This window comes from Copadichromis virginalis, linkage group LG5, assembly GCF_057382275.1.
Source record: "Copadichromis virginalis isolate Kocher_CV1m ecotype Utaka linkage group LG5, C_Virginalis_male_GT1.1, whole genome shotgun sequence".
NCBI lineage: Eukaryota > Metazoa > Chordata > Actinopteri > Cichliformes > Cichlidae > Copadichromis > Copadichromis virginalis.
The window spans coordinates 27,582,803-27,599,570 of record NC_140622.1 but is presented as its reverse complement, the minus strand read 5'-3'; the positions used below and the strand labels follow the sequence as shown (position 1 = coordinate 27,599,570).

Here is a 16,768-nt window from a genome sequence, read left to right as displayed (position 1 = left end):
AAGCTTTTTTACACTGCAGTATTACATAAAGTATCATTTTCTACAATAATATGTAAATCATGTGACAGAAAACTATCATCATTAAATATCATCACTAGTATAAAACTATTTTTTCATATGAAAATGCAAAACAATTTGCAGATCCACCTTACGTAGAGATAATGGTTTTGTTTTGTTAAAAAGGTATACCAATATAATGACTAAAATTTACTAAATGAGCTTCATGTTTTATTAACTAGGACTTGAATGAAGTTATTGAGCCCATAATTCTTCAGGAAACTGCCAATAAGCCAGCTCATAGACCGGTAGAACAGCTGCCCCCTGCTGGCCATTACACAAATAAAATACAGATTAAATACATTTGGTCTAGCGGTATAGCTCACCGCACCACCACTGTGTCATAGCCGGCACAAACATAAATAAAACTGACAAATCCTTTTAATCTTTGTCTAAATGTTCCTTTCACTCTATGTTTGTCTGAAGCTCGTGCTGCTGGTGAAGTTTTGCTTGAAGTGAAAAACAAGAGCAGACTGAGTCAGGCGGATGGAGTTAGTGCTTTATTATCACCGTAAAGCCTTTTTTAATCATGACATGGGAACATCAATCACTGAAACATATTTACAGCTCAACATCAGCGATCCTGTCGTGTTTACTTCGTCTGTAAAGTGCAGCTCTGTCAACACGAGCCTTTCACTTGGTTACAGCAAAAACAAGAAAGCAATATCTCACCCCCACGTGTCCCAAAAAACTAAAATAAAAATAAAATCATCTTCAGTAACTGTTGATTTCGGCTTTTTAGAAACATCTCCACTACTTTAACCTCCCACAAACGGAGAGGTGTGTCTGTGGCCTCTTTCATCCCTACATGAAGAACATGAAACTTAAAACCCCCCACAAATAATCATTGTGAATCACTCTGGAAATGAAATGCAAGTTAATGAATAAATGTGCGATGAACATAAAAGGCCCCAAACAACGACCCACGTATGCATGCCTGGTAAATATTAAGACATTAGAAGAAACGGACTCAGCAGGCAATGTGAAAGAAGATGGAGTCTGTTTTTTATGACACACAGGTGGTTATTGGTTTTTCAACACTGTATCAGAGGAGCTTAAAGTCTAGTGTTTTTCTTTTATGAACACAGAAAGCCATGTTCTCCTTTCAGTTTGAGGGAACTTGAGGGAAATTTGTGCTTTTCTCCCTTTTATTTATTTATTTATTTATTTATTTTAACAGACCTCCAACTTTGCAAATGTCAGACCAGCAATTCACACCCGGAACAGCCCCGAGAGAGGAGAGAAAAGCATCTTTGGCTCACTGACGTGGCCTTAAATCTTCACGGTTAATTGGTACGAGAGCTCATTAACAAGTGTTACTGTCATGCAAACTCTGCTTTCATTTACATGGGCTCCGACCCTTACAGCACGCTAACACACACATACAAACACTGCATACGAACAGCTTGAAATGCTGGAATACTGGACTGATTATGGCATGATTATGGCTTCACTAATAAATACCCAAGAAAAGAAAAAAAATCTAAATTCAGAATTTTTCCAAGTCTGTTTTAAATAGAATTTTTTTTTCTGGTTTAAATCAAATTTTCATATTTATGTTCATACTGGTTGTGTTTTTGCTGTAAAATCTGTACAAAAGTACACTCCAATATTTAACACGAGCAAATACGAGGCTCCTGCATGTTAAGATTCAAATGGGCATCCTCCAAAGATGAAGTCTTTTTAGTGCACAAAACAAATTTATTCATGCTGTTGAGGACTGTGGATTTAGCACTTCCTCTATCTTAAGCAGATACCTTTAGTAACCAGTACGATGAGTTCATGTGGCCGTGTTAACGTCATCACGAGTCACCATGTAAACTTAGCTCCCAGCTGACTTCCTCACACTCAGCTGATTTTTTTTTTAAGTTAAAATAACTTCTTCATATTTAATGAAGCCATGAAAATTTTTACCTTCGTTCTACAGACCCTTACAGAATCTTACAGACTCTTTAAGTAAACTGAAATTTGTGGCTTCTTTAATTAGTCCAAGACCAAGACTTGAAAATAAAAAATAAAGGTGGATTTTTCCTTTAATATTGGCACCTGAAAGTCGATGAAGTGGACCTTAGATCCATCTGGAGCTCAGCTTTGAACCAAAAGGAACAAAAGTTAAGTTGTATTCATGATAAGTAAAACGACAGGTGTAATTTAAGTGGTCTAAATCTTCTCAGCAGGTAACAATCACAACATAGGTCTCTAATGTCAGGGAGTCAAATCCAAAGGTGTCTGAATACAAAAACTAAAAAAGCAAAACAAATCAAACAAAACCCACCATCCTTCAAACTTTCAACCATCAAATATAAGCACAAAGTGAGTGCAGGTAGTTGAACGTATGCTGACTTTTTATCTTTAAAGGCAGTGGTCAAGTCAAACGTACACGTTTTTCTTCTATCCTGTAGTGCCATTTATCAAATAGATCATTTTGGTGTATAATCCGTCATTTCTTGACTATAATGTAACTAATGTGAACTCACTTTGTGGTGCTCAAAGCAGCAATCTTCACTGTCAGCGAGCAAAGACCAAATCATGCAAAGACAAGAAAGTCTGAAAACTTACAGGATGAATTTTTCCCTTTGAACCTTTCATTCAGCTGCTGCTTTCAGGTACTATCAGTAAAAGCTCAAGCACACTTAAGGCCAAATATTTTGCATTTTTGCATTTGGTCTATACCAGGGGTGTCAAACATATAATCTTAGGGGCTGAATCGGCCCACTGGATGGCTTACGAAATTTGAATTTTTAATCGGGAGGTTTTGAGTTCCGCATCTCTAAAGTTAATCTATTATAATTATTATCTATTATCTGCTATTCAAACTTTCTGTTTCCAAAGTGCAGCCAATCAGAAGAAAGCTGGCTTTTGTTAATGGTTTCTGAAAGAGTGAGGCAGGCCCTGTCAGTGGAGGATTAAACCACTGTAGGAGGAATATGCAAGGTAACTAAGTAAGATTAAAGTGATATTTGTGGGAAAAATACACCAAAAAACCCCAAAACAGACCAAAACTGACCATTATTCTCATTAAAGTGTAGCTTTGAATATATCTATAGGTGAGGCATGCCAGAAAAAGAAACCAATAGCTACAGTGAAACGCTTAATCCAGGTCCAGCATAAGAGAAATAAAGATGATTCTGAACCGTGAATCACAACTCAAGTCCAAGATTAAAAACATGGAGCTGCAGTGGACTGTAAGATGTCCCTTTAGTGGGTTGATTTAAACTTTACTTAACAGTTATATTAACATTACTGTCAATTGATTAGCATTAAGGGTCTAACTGTTGTTTACATATGTCTGTTTCCATAAAAAGAAAAATATACTTAACGTTATAAAGAATATACGTTTTCCACCCCTGGTCTAAACAGTGTCTGAACAATCGAGCCACATTTTTCTGCAGCTAAATAACATCTAACAATATTAATAAATTGAACACGGTGTTGGAAAAACAGCTGGTTAGCAGTTACTAAAAATTAATTTTCTATTTATCAATTAATTGACTAATCAGTGAAGACCTACTGTGATGTGCTGAAATGAAGCCAGTGGAAGGAAGGAAGGAAGGAAGGAAGGAATCCTTAAATGACCTTTTCAAAATAAGACTCAGGCTCTCTTTCTATCTTCTGTTTGTGTTTCAGATCATCAGCTGACCTCTTTCTTTTTTTCTTTTTTTCTTTTTTTAAATCAACAACACTGATGGAGAAAGTGGATGAGGTGTCCTGTTGCCCTCTGGGACCTTCATCACGGGTAAAAAAACCATCACTTCCTCTCAAAGTGCACTCATGCAAGAGCCGGTACCGACAGACCCAGGTTCAATATTCTTCTCACATTTTGTTTTACGTCTTCCATATTTTTGTTAGCTCTTCTTATAAAATAAACATAAAAACAGAAACTTAGAGGTTAATCTATATTCATGTCTCTTCTTGAAAGTGGAGCCGGTATAAAAGCAGCATTTTTTTTTCCTTTGTTTGTTTTTGTTTTTTTAAACACAGAATAAAACACGAGTCCTGGATGAGGCGTTTCCTCACCTACTTCCCTCCCTTTTACAGTGAGGGTGCGTTAGATATATCCTCCATTTTAGAGTGACAGGCCTCCATCACAAGCTTCAGAGTCCTGCACAGAGGAAGCACATGTTTTTCAGTTCCAGGCAGTCCGGGCGGGCGGATAGGTGGGCGAGTGGTGTTCCCCTCCTCTGATTCCTGAGCTGTGGTCTCGATTTTACCAGCTGGGACTCGCCTGGGAGGTAAAACATGCATCCTCTGAGTGTCGTTAAGCTTCAGACTCACCCTTCTTCTTCCCCTCCTCTCCAGCGTCACTGTCCTCTGACTGGCTGTTGCTAAGCACTAGGAACTGTCCGTCAGAGCCAGGCGGGTTGGCCGGGCGACTTGATGCAGCGATCAAGCGGCTCTGCTCCTCCAGATCCTGAAAGTCAGTCAAGAGAAGAAGAGTGAACTTTTTCTTGCGCGTGGTGTTGTTTTCAGCATTTGGTGGCAGATGGAGCTTTTAATGGGGCGAGTGTAAGACCTGGACTAAGAATGTGTGGAAAAAGACTTGAAAGACCTTCAAAAAAAGCACAGTGAACTATAAAGATGACATCTGACAACCGCCACAGTACCCTTAATGACAAATTTATGTGGTTTGACGACCAATACAAAAGAACCACTTGAAGGGTAACACCGAGGGGTAAAGAGTTAAAATTGGCTCCATGGATGCAAACTACAAAAGAAAAAAAATGGTGGCTGAGATTTTTGCACAGCAGTGTAAAACATAATGTTTTCATTCATTTAAGTCAGACAAAGCAAAAATGTCTTTAAGTGATGAACCCCAAAGTCCAACAAACTCACAGACTATTCAATTAAAGTGGTGATGATGGGGTCATAGGCCATGTTTACATTGTATTACAGACTAAAAACACCCCCTGGCTGCTCGGCATACTCTGCACATTCGTTATAACACGGGAATAGTGCAAGGTTTGTGTTGAAAGGTAAAAAAAAAATCACCTTCTCGATCTGTCTTTGCTTGCTCAGTTCCTCCTTCTGTTTCTCTTTGGCCTTATCCTCCTCCTTTTTCTTCTCCACCGCTTTACGGTCCTGCATCACAAGAGCAACAATAAGAAAACAAGCGTAAACATCCACAGCAACACATGAATGACCCCCGGTTACAGTCTTTACCATCTCCGAGTGCAAGGCGATCTGCTTGGCCAGACCGATGCTGTCACAGATCTGAAAAGCATGAAGAAGACAGACGATCAGACAGTAAGAAGGATGTGTTACACCGCCAGCCAAACAGATAAACGGACACACAACCTTCTCTCCATCGTTGTTGGATTCAAAGATGTAGCACATGGCTCGGCTGTCGCTCCGCCCGCTTGCCGACTGCAGAACAAAACCAAACAGCCTCTTGTTGTCCTGATGGGACAAACACTGCACCACAGTGGAGAGAGGGAACTGCAGCGAGACACAGCAGGATGCCAGTTAGCAAAGACAAAAGTGACACAACTCAAATCTTAGAAACAAGACAAAACTGGAGAAACTGCGGTCACCGTACCCTGAGTCGCGTCACTTGTGTCTGAGGATCAATTAGCCTGAAAAATAAAAGACCTATTTTAATATAAGAGGATAATTGCAATTTTTTTCAAGCTGGCATTTTATTTGATCTTTTCTTGAATGTGGTTCCCGTGGCTCATGCTTGCTTTGCAAAAAGAAGTTAGTCACACAACAAACATCGGCTTCATCCAACACGCTCATAATGATCACTGCAGTTCCTACTTGAGGCAGTCGCAGGTGACCAGCAGGTGGGACTCGGTCATCCTGAAGATGTTGTGGATGGCTCTGGCAGCCAGGATCTGCCTCATGGTCTCAGAGATGACATCCACTGACTCGGCAGTCTTCACCTCCATGGAGCCCAGGAAGCGAACGATAAAGAGCTGGTGGAGGATCGAGTCTACGCAGCACAAAAACCAGAAAAAACAAAACATACTTCATGTATGGCTGTGGTTCCACTCGAGTTGTGTAAAAGCTGATTCTTTGGTGGTTTAAATGTACTTTTTTAATAATTAAATCACTTTAAATTATTTTAAACTGGTTGTAATTATGGATAATAATGGAAATAATAAAACCCATTATAATCTAAATAAATACGCAGTTTAAACCTTTTTTCTACATGAGTTATTATCCAGAATCCCAGTTATAACATTAACATGACCTCTGCATAGTCATAAATGTCATTTAGAAGATAAAGACGTACGTAAATAAATAAATAAACATTGATAAAATAGTCGAGACAGACAGACACGAGTACCTTCACTGTCTTCTGTTGTGCTCTCTCCTGACTCCCCAAATGGATTACTTCTCCTGCAGAGAAGCACATAAACACACAAAACAGTCATATTTTCATAGCTTCAGATATATCTGTCTTCACATTATTAGTTTAGTTAGCTTGCTTTTTGTTCTGTCATTGCATGCTTCACAGACCATGTAAACAGTAGATATAGGCAGAGCTGCTTGAACTCTAATGTTCACAAGCACTGTCTGCAGCACATGCAGCACAGAACCTTCAAATCTGAGCAGATGGTGCTGCGCAGTCAGGCGGTATCGCCTCGTTATGATGCCGGCTAGTTTGTGAAACACATGCTGGAAATTTAAACAGTGATTCATCATTTTCCCTGACAGACACGTACCTGCTGGACTGCGGTGCTGTTTTGCTTTGTCCTGAGTTCTCCTCACTGACGGGGGAAATTATGTCAAACTGGATGGGTGTTTCTGGGGCAACCAGTGCATCCAGTGAGAGCACAGAAAGAGCGGGCGATGGCTCGGAGCCCACAGAGCTGATGCTGCTCGCTCGACCCGTTCGCCCCTTACTGGATGGGAGACAAAGAGAGAGAGAGCGAGAGAGGGAGAGAAAGAGGATGATGACAGGGCTCCATAATGAAATCTGGACCACCTGCGGCCCTATTTCAATAAATAATGGAAGCCGACAGCAGGTTGTGAGGGTGTTGGTAATCATTACTCTCACCTAAACCTAATTTTGAAAAAATCGGAACCCCCAAACAGAGAGGACAGGTAGAAATACCCAGTCTAAAACTCAAACTAGTTTGACAACCCACTCACCCACACACACTCCTACCTGGTTGGTCTCATGCTCTCGTGTCTCTGCTGAAAGGACGGTGATGGTGTCACGGCTTCAAGAGCGGATTGGTTCACTCTGGCTGCAAGCTCCTGCCAACAAGAAGTAACTAGGAATTACTGAGATCATCTGGTTTCTAATAGAGAGGTTTTTGCTTCTGTACGTGCCAAGCTGCTGTGATTTATTACTGAAGCCTGCTTGAAGTCTAGAAATTGTGCACTGGCGTACTGTCGCACAATTACAAAAACCTTGTGGGAAGACAGATATTAGATCAGATCTTCATTACCAGTACCTTGTGCCAAATAGTCAAATCAAAGTAGTTTCCTCAGAAAATCTATAATTTCCCATGCAAAGAGTTTAAGGTCTTCTGCACCATCTCACAATATTGATGCTGATATTTTACAACACATACTTCCCTGGCTAGACTACAACTAAAATAGCTGCCAAAGGTATACAACAGTGAACGGTAAGCAACATGAAGGTCGATAGAAGAAGGAAGCAGACACAAACCTCTGCATTTTCACTCAGGTAGATCCTCCTTGAGATGTTGTTGATGGTGGAGATCCACTAGTGGAGAGAGACAACATCAGAAAACAGCAGCAAACTCAAAGGAGGCTTCATAAAGTTAGAGTATTTTACCTCCTCGCATTCCTTCCTGCTCTCCGCCTGCAGCGTCACCACTCTGACATAATAAAGAGAAGAAAATGATTTTTATTTTGACCTAAGAATTACAAAAAAAGGGGTGGGGCGGAGCACATATGAGAAGAGAACTATAAAAAAGGACCTCTCACTTTTTCCCATCAAAGGAAGTGACCTGAAAGCAGAATCGGCGGTCATCACAGTCAACTGCCATGACGGAGGAGTTGTCAAGGTCTGTGACCAGCCCGCCCGCCACCTCTCCCCGGCCCTGTTGCATCAGGTTTCCACCCTGTGTAAAGAAGTACTGTCGCTCCCAGGATGATGACACTAGCCCAGTCTTACTGTGAGACAGCAAAGACACAAAAAGGATTTCACAGTGTTTACAGTCAGGGATCAAACCACCAACCTTCCAATTAGCAGATGACCCCCTCTACCTCCTGAGCTACAGTCACCCCAATAAGAGATGCACAATGTAAAAACTGTTCTGGGTCTGTGGGTGAAACAGGATTAAAGCTCACTAAGAAATAAAACACTGAAGTCGTCCTGTGGCTTACTTCCGGATGTACAGGTAGCCCTGCTTCCTGGTCAGGTTGCGACTCACAGGTGAGTGGGCGGGGTCGGGGTCACATGGTGCATAAAGGGCGTCACAAGCCCTCTCCATCTCCTGGATGGTCTGTTGCATCTGCCCCACCTCCTCCTCCATTTCCCGGCGTACACTATACATACATTCACATGTTCATTGTCACTCATTGCTAAAATCTTACTGTCTCCACAATTAATTAACAGTTTGGGGATGAAGGAGTTCTTACTTCTGGACACTGGTTCCTATAGTTCCCAGGAACTCTTCCCACTGCTGGGTGAGATTTTCTGACCCCAGCTTAAAGAAACTGATCTGAGGAGAACAAAAACAGGTTGGTCACTTCAGAGCTGACTTCAAATAAATGTGATTTCACACTGTTTTGGTATTAAATCTCCTTTGCAGAAACTCTGTCTCCCCCTTCTGGCAGTAAAGGCAAACCATGTTTGTTCTTGCCCTCATTCACTGGCTGTGGATGACATCAGTTTTCAGAATTCCTAACTGAGTGAAGTTACCTGGAAGTGTGTGTGTGGTCGTCACAATAAGAGCTCACTCCTTAGTGCTTCCTTTGTTACCTCCTTTAGCAAAGGATACACTGAATCATTCTTCGTGAAAGTTAAGGAAACAAAATGAGTACCTATACCACACGTAAAATGCACTTTCTTTTAGTCCATATTTGGGGCATTTTAGTTTAAGACCCACATCAACAACATCCACCATCAGATTAAAAAGTCTGACTCTAAGAGCACCACAATCTTTTCCTTTTCTTTAAATTTTCCTTCATATCCTTCTCTGAGCTCACAGCGTTTTCCATCGAGTTTCTTTCTTGTTATAAACTATTCTTGGATGCTTCCCACGTGTCTTAGACTACTTGACCTTTGTTGCTACAGGTCCTCCCCTATTCAAGCCTGATTACAATGTGTCACCACTAATGCGCATGTGTGTGTGAATATCACCTGACATGAAACTGTGTGCCTGCACTGATAGTGCAAAAACTTCAATGAAATCAAACTTCATTTCTTCACATAAAAGTTCAGCAGTCAGGCTTAAAATGTCTGTCAGAATTGTTTTGCAGGATTACCAAAGAATTTCAAAGCTGTTTCCAAAATTCCCAGAATCAAGCAGGGGGATTAACATTTTGCCAAGTTAAAGATTTGATGTGTATTTCACACTGTTCTGGCTTTTCGTGGGGGAAAAGAATTTCGGACCTGAGTCAGATATGGAATCCAGTTAACGTTTGGTTAAGACCTAATGTTGGATTTTTGAGGTGCACTAGTCCCATCTCTCTCTCATCACCCCCAACCGGTTGCAGCAGATGGCTGCCCCTTCCTGAGCCTGATTTTCCTGAAGTTTATATATGTGAACTGAATTACTCTGCAGTAAAGGCGTGCACACCTGTGCCTGCATGTATCCCAGCAGTGGCTCCAGCAGAGCTGTCTTCTTCTTGTACTGCAGAGTGTTCAGTGAGCAAAAGTAGTGCATCATTGTCTGGTGTTGTTTCTTGCGGGAGGTGTAGACATCCTCCACCACCTCCGCCCGTAACTGCAACACACGAGACTCTTATTTCAGTAAAAAGCCAGATAACATTATCCACTCGCATAATATCATTTGGTCTTGATAATCATCTAGGAAGCTGCTGCTTTGAGGAATGTGAAACTTGATGAGAGACTTTTTAAAACAACCCAACCCCATCTATCATTGCAGCTGCATTTCCACACAGTCATCACTTCCTGTAACTTTAATTAAAAAAATACTACTGAGGAGTTTTTGCTGTTATTTTTTTAAATATAGCAGATTCTGTAAAATTATTTTTATAGAAACCAAAATAGAGACCAAAAATGACAGATTTGCTGGTATGACCAAAAATTACTAATTTAATGAATAAACTTCAGTGATTTGGAAGTTTGAGGGGAAAACAGAGGAAGCATTTAGGTCTTTCAGTTCCAAGTTCATACTAATATGTCTTTTTGACAAAGCACAATGAGTGTGCTGAACATGCAAAATATGAAAATTATCCACAGACTCCTGCAGCTGTATTTAAATCATAAAAGCAGCTTCTTCTTATCAGCTCAGCCAACCAATCTAAACAAAGCTGCTAAGCTTCTATCCATCTAACTGTGGATGTTTTTACAGTTAAATAGAAAACTTTCCAGACTATGATTTACCATTTACGGACATGTAAAATAAAACCATTACCACGAAAGTCAATGTATAGTTTGAGGTATGAAGTCATGAATGGTAAACCTAAAAGCTGTTACCTTGTCGTTCTCCCTCCTTTTGGATAAGCGACTGTATCTGTTAATCGCCACGTCATGATCTGCACACAGAGACACAGAAAAGATTTTTAATTGTAAAATATATCTTGCACACTAAAAATACCTAAACAAACTAAATTTCACAATTGCAAGTAATTTAGCTTCTATTTCTACCATTTCAATAATTTTTCTTTTATATATGGGCCTAAAATTTAAGATCTAAAGTTAAGTATTTACTAGATCACAAAAGATTTAAATGAAAGCTGAGATGAAAGCACTGTGATATACAGAGTTCAACTTTTTTCCCCTCCAGAGGGCCATGCTGCCAAGATCAAATGGAAACATGGTTAAAGGTTAAATGAAAGTACTAAATGTTAAATGAACATTTATATAAGTCTTGTTAACTGTATGATATGAACTGCTGCATTGCCTGAATTAAACAGCAGTAAAGTCTCACTACAGTGACTGCCCAAGAATTATACTGCCTCTTACGCTAATTTTCAAACACCGCGGGTCAGAAACAGATGGCTTTATATTGCACATGTGTGATTTATCTAGACATAAAGTATATGTAGTATAAAAGTACTGAACCACACCTCTAAATGTTTGAATTCAGGAATTTTCTGTCCAATTTCCACAGATGTATAAAATCAAACTGTCTTTATAAACATTCGTGAAAGAATGGGTCATTCTAAAGAGCTCACTGCATTTGAGCATAGCAGTTTAATAGGAGCCATCTTGGCAACAAGTCAATTTATGAAATTTCTTCCGTCCTAGATATGCTATTATCAGCTGTAAGTGGTATTATTACAAACAGGAAGTGTTTAAACCACAGCAAATTCGTCACAATGTGGCAGACCACATAAAGTTACAGAGCGAGGTCGGCATGTGCTAAAAGGTAGAGCACGTAAAAGTCCCCATCACTCTGCAGAGATCCCAAACGTCTTTGTTATTAATATCAGCACAAAAACTGCCAGAGGCTTCATGGGAAGGGCTTTCATGACTGGAGGTGCAATGCAAGCGTAATGTGTAGGCAATAAAGTGCACTGACTGTAGTTTATGAGGTACAGCTTACCATCACTGGCTATTTGGAAGACTTCTTTAAGAGTAAGGATCTCTGGAGAGACAAAAAAAACTCACATTAGAGAGCAAAGTGCATCTGTTTATGTAGCAAGAGCTGCTGCTTCAGATTAATTCTACTACCATAAATATTAAATATTAATATTGAAAGTAAACAACTAACATAGCAATGCAGAAAATAATTTACATTATGTGTCACTGTTGATGGCAAACTAGTAAACTGAAAATTGTCATTATACATTATTAACGTCTCTAAAACAGTTTCAAAACTGGGTGAAAGAGCTTAAAGTGTTTTCTACCCTTCAGGTCTCGCTCTTTAAACTGAGTGATGGGGAACATCATGGCATCAGCAAGTTGTGTGGACAAGACAGCATGACAGGAGCTGAGCTAGAAAGAGGAAGAGAAGGAGGAAGTTAAAATCCTAACCATGAATCAGATGAACAAACACAAATATAACACAAGTTTTTCTTATTCTTTTTATTTTGCACCAAATTTGCCTGTTTGGGACATCAAAACATGCAAACCTAACTCACTTCATCGATGACTTTTGCAAACTGTTGCAGAGTAGAACTCATCACCTCATCATCACCCCCGAGAGGAAAACGCTGCAAACAACAGCAACAATAAGGAAACATTACACAGCTGAGATTAACACATAGATTTCTGGATGTTATTAAAACCGCTAATATTTTCTATTATGGTAAAGAAAAAATCTGAATAATGCTGATCCAAAGCTGTTTCTAGAAGACAGGAATGGCCAGACTAAATTTCACAGAGGTGTGGTAAAGGCAGATGTGTGTGAAGTAACAGATAAGAGGCTCGTTGTTACAGTATTACGGTTAGGGTGATAAGTATAATGGATGGTATTACAAGGCTGACATTTAGTATTTTATTGCCCTTTTTTAAGGGTCTATTGGTATAACGAAGATAGGCTGTTATAACAGCAAGGCCTGTGGCTTGTGTGATAAGACTGGGAAGCCACACCAAGCAGTGCCAAAACCTGCAGTTCTCCCAATTGACCACTTAAAGCTGGCTCCAAAAATGTTTTTCAGAACAGTGACTTCCAAAAAGCAGAGCATTCTTAGGGAAATGGGGGTAGCTTAAAAGAAATCTCACAAGTGAAACTATGGCAGAATTAAGAAAACTTTTAGAAAACTCAACTCAACTCAAGAGACGAGATTCTGAGACCGCCCAAGTGGAAGCCTTTCGCCACTTGCCTACAACCTAGAAATTCTGTCCATAAAAATTATGAAAAGAATCAGTGACAAAGGGTAGCCCTGGCAGAGTCCAACGCCCACCAGGAATGAGTCTGACTTATTGCTGGCTATGCGGACCAAGCTCTTGCAACGGTTGTATAAGGATCGAATGGCCTGTAGCAGTGGGCCAGACAGCTTCTGGAGTATTTTGAATTGCATGAATCCTCCTTAATTTCCAAAAATCAGTCAAATAGTGAGGCACCGCTGGGAACTAAAAACAGTCCAAATTCTTTCAACTCCCAAACGATTCTCCAGAGAAGTGACTCCAATTAGGGCTGTGCAATATGACCAAAATCTCATATCCCGAAATAAGAATTCTATCGTCCCGATAACGATATAAATCACAAAAATGTAACATTTTCTGTAAATTCTGTGAATCTCGGGCAGCTCGTCTTGCGGGAAGTGTTTCCAGCTGCGCATCATGTAGCTGGAGTCGAGTGTTTTAACCGATGCATGAAACGATACATTTTTAGACATAAGTTGTAAAGGCCGCCGTTTTCTTTGTGAGTATTTATTACACGGCGTGCTGCGGGGAAAAGCCTGTTCTGACGTTTGAGTCTAAGGTTTATTTTTTAGCACCTGGCGGCTCTTTTTTACTTCTCATCCGTAAATAATCTGCTCTTTCACGTAATTCAGTTTATTTTGAAAAGTCTCAACAGGATCTTGAGCTTTATTGTGAAAGGTTTATGTGGAACATAAACAAGCGGACACGCGATGCTGTTACCGTCGTTGTTGCTAACGACAACGCATAAAAACAGGCGCTTGTCCGTCCGTAGTGTGGTTATATTAAATATAAGAGAAAGAGAGAACTTTAAGAAATTAATATAGCCACTACAGTGACCATCAAAACGATGAAAAAATATTGCCTTAAACAGTTTATTTTGTGACACCACGAAATGAAACGATAGACGTTTTTTTATCGTCATCCGATATATATCGTTATATCGAACAGCCCTAACTCCAATTATTGTCTAATGCTGATTTTTATCCTTACTACCAGTTGTCTTCTATGCTTTGTATGGTGAGTTTGGGTTTTAAAAAGGCGCTCACAAATAAAATGTATTATTATAAAACAGGATTGATGAAGTTTAGCCAAGTTAGAAGTTAATAGTGAGGCATCTCAGCCAAGTCAAACTTCCCCCAAGGGAATGTGTGAAACAATCCATGCACAACACAAAGTTAGTCATTTATATATTGCCGGCTGGCTATGAAAAAATCCTGATCCTAAGCTTAATGTCCACAGAGAGATCTCAGTTGGTTCAAGGGTGATTCATTTGTGAAGCTTTCAGATATTTAGTGTCCAGCACTTCTTTGTAATAATAATAAAAATAATAAAATAATCTAGTGTTTGAGTGTGTACACTTGTGCTGTGGTTGGGACAAATATGGCATTTCCTACCTGTTTGTCATATTCTTTCAGCAGTCTGGAGGTCAGGTGTGTTGCAGCACTCAGCTCATTCTGGAAGACAAATCCGCAGCACTAAGAGCTGGACACACACTATCCAAACAGCAGCACATTATTGATTTTGTGTTTTTGTGAGTGAGTGAGTGTATGTGTGTGTACCTGTGCATCATAAATCCTCTGCATGGCCTGATACAGTTGTGTGCAGTAGTTGGAGATGGCTGCAGTGTCCTCCTCAAAAACTCCCAGCAGAGACCGTGTCTGCAAACAAAAACCATCAAAAACAAACAAACATCATGCAGCTGATTTAACTACATGATCCGTTTGTGAAACCATACTCAGCTTACTTGCCCCCAGAAAATTTCCTATGCGAGTGCCAAAAACTTCACCCGCATACATTTCTGCAAATCAAACACCTGCACGCACTACTGCTGCTCTCAAGGTGTTTCTTAACATCCTGCTGGTCCCTGTCTTTTTCAAGGCATTACTCACTGTGAGAAATAAATCACACTCTCAGGCTGTTTTCCTGAAAGCTGAATGGTTGCAACCTGTTGTGTGATTATCCTGAATGTATTTCACCTTGCTGTAAATCAGATTTTACTGCTGCGGTAACCTGGTTTCTCTCCAGCTCCCACTGTTAAATTAAAAATATAACAGAGCTGACGCCTAATGTACACCGAGAGAGTTAATAAGAGACTGGAGTGGATGAAGCATAAATCATTAGTTATATAGACTAAAAGATTTTGCAAAGACTCCAGAGTCATACCAGCTTGAAAAGTTCCCACCCGACCCTGATAGAGTCAGCTGATTTTTTTCTACTCTATAACTTTAACATATCTAATAAGGTCATGCAAAACTTTATCTTCGTATTATGAATATGTCTGAGTTTCAGTCCATCAGAGTACAGGCATTTGTCAAAATTAGTTTCCCTTATTTTAATGCTCTTATAATTTCTTAGAAACATGAGATAGCCACATTACATTTTCAGGGTTGAAAAAACAGTTATGCAAATTCTTTTCGCTCTTGCAAATGATTTTTGTGCTTGAGAGCAGCAAGAATGTCCCTGTGCTTTGAGAGCTGATACCCAGATTATTCTGACAGTTAACGTAAGTAAATCCTGGGTATGTGCAGCTTCAAACCAAGTAAGTTTATACACTTTGACCACACCTCAATCCGTGATGTCACAGCAGGTGTTATTCCTAAAATTTTCAGGAAACAACATCACTGCTCGAGTTGTTTTTCTGTCCATCTGCAGCAGTGCGGTTGAAGCTTTGGGCACGGTGTGACACCAACAGAAATACAACACTGGTGTTTGACCAGATAACCATTACTGGGGAAGAGGGAGGAATGATTAGCTTAGTGGCTACGGAAGTTGCAGGTTAACCGTTAATTTATGTGCAAACCAGCACTAACTCTGACATTTTAGGATCTGGCAGCTTGGCGAAAGCTTCCATCACCTGATCCATAAAGCAGTCAGTTTATGATCCCACTGCATAGCTGAAGTATCCCGCTTGAGAAGCTGTGGTTAGCTGTGCCGTTAGCGATTAGCACCATTCCGATGGATGTTGGCAAACAGTCTACAAAGACAGTTAGCCTAGCTATAGACGTGGCTAGAATTAGCTTTTAGCTGAAGCCCTCGGGGAGTAGAGCTGTTACCTGCGGGCTGTCCTCCAGCGTCTCCTCTATCGGTAGCTTCTCTATCCCGGGCATAGCTGCTGCAGGCGTGTTGATAATCTCTGAGAAACGCAAGACAAACACACAACAAATCGGTCCGACAACTCCCACTCAGGATTTCTGGGCTACACGGATTCACAACACCCCAAAACAGCTCCTCCCGGTTCCACATGCCACGCCCTCTACGGGGTTTTGGATTGGATAGAAGAAAATGAAGCCAATGTGATTGGCTTATTTTTTAAAGGAATATTCGCCATTTTGGCTCTAACCATCAGTTCAGTGATACAGGGATAGCGCGTACACGTTAGAGCCGTAATGGCAACTACTTCGGCGAGTTTCCTGTTGAAATATTTTTTAATCTTATTCAGAAATTTACTGACGCCACATTTTGTACAATATTTTAAAAACGCGTTTTTTACGAATAGTATTTTTGTAACAGATATTTAAATTTTGAAATGTTCAACTTTCCAAAATTATTACCACAAACCATATAAAATGACCATGTTTACAAATATAATTGTTTGTTGAGAAATGATGATGATGATGATGATGATAATGATGATGAGCAGAATAATAAATCTTCTTTTAGCTGCTTTTTTTTAGCGGTTGCTACTGTGGATCATCTGCCTCCATCTGATCCTATCCTGGACATCTTCAACCTTCTGCAGGTCCTCCATAACTACATCCATGAATCTTCTCTGTGCTCCTTCTCCTT

General features: G+C 40.1%; 1 protein-coding gene across 2 annotated transcripts; it reads right to left on the bottom strand.

Moving 5' to 3' along the window:
• Window positions 1-542: 542 nt before the first annotated feature.
• On the bottom strand, window positions 543-16,296 carry appl1 (adaptor protein, phosphotyrosine interaction, PH domain and leucine zipper containing 1). 2 transcript variants are annotated; one of them, XM_085457181.1, is made up of 23 exons: window positions 16,036-16,296; window positions 14,542-14,640; window positions 14,377-14,436; window positions 12,256-12,327; window positions 12,022-12,109; window positions 11,718-11,759; window positions 10,646-10,704; window positions 9,783-9,929; window positions 8,620-8,702; window positions 8,365-8,526; window positions 7,963-8,151; window positions 7,811-7,853; window positions 7,682-7,738; window positions 7,172-7,263; window positions 6,726-6,905; window positions 6,347-6,399; window positions 5,815-5,989; window positions 5,594-5,630; window positions 5,353-5,493; window positions 5,218-5,268; window positions 5,047-5,136; window positions 4,333-4,468; window positions 543-4,159 (listed from the first exon to the last, which is right to left on the bottom strand). In XM_085457181.1, the coding sequence occupies exons 1-23, from the start codon at window positions 16,087-16,089 to the stop codon at window positions 4,152-4,154; spliced, it is 2,118 nt and encodes a 705-aa protein (XP_085313307.1). In that variant the 5' UTR covers window positions 16,090-16,296; the 3' UTR covers window positions 543-4,151. The 2 variants fall into 2 exon arrangements, with proteins under 2 accessions (XP_085313307.1, XP_085313306.1); XM_085457180.1 differs by having other exon boundaries at window positions 543-4,468.
• Between the last annotated feature and the right edge of the window lie 472 nt (window positions 16,297-16,768).

Excerpts from the sequence above, each read along its gene's own strand:
- appl1 (XM_085457180.1), bottom strand. The coding sequence starts at position 16,089 with ATGCCCGGGATAGAGAAGCTACCGATAGAGGAGACGCTGGAGGACAGC. Across the intron at positions 7,854-7,962 it reads ACTTCCTTTGATGGGAAAAA|AGTGGTGACGCTGCAGGCGG; the intron begins GTGAGAGGTCCT and ends TTATTATGTCAG. Across the intron at positions 4,469-5,046 it reads AGCAAAGACAGATCGAGAAG|GATCTGGAGGAGCAGAGCCG; the intron begins GTGATTTTTTTT and ends ACTGACTTTCAG.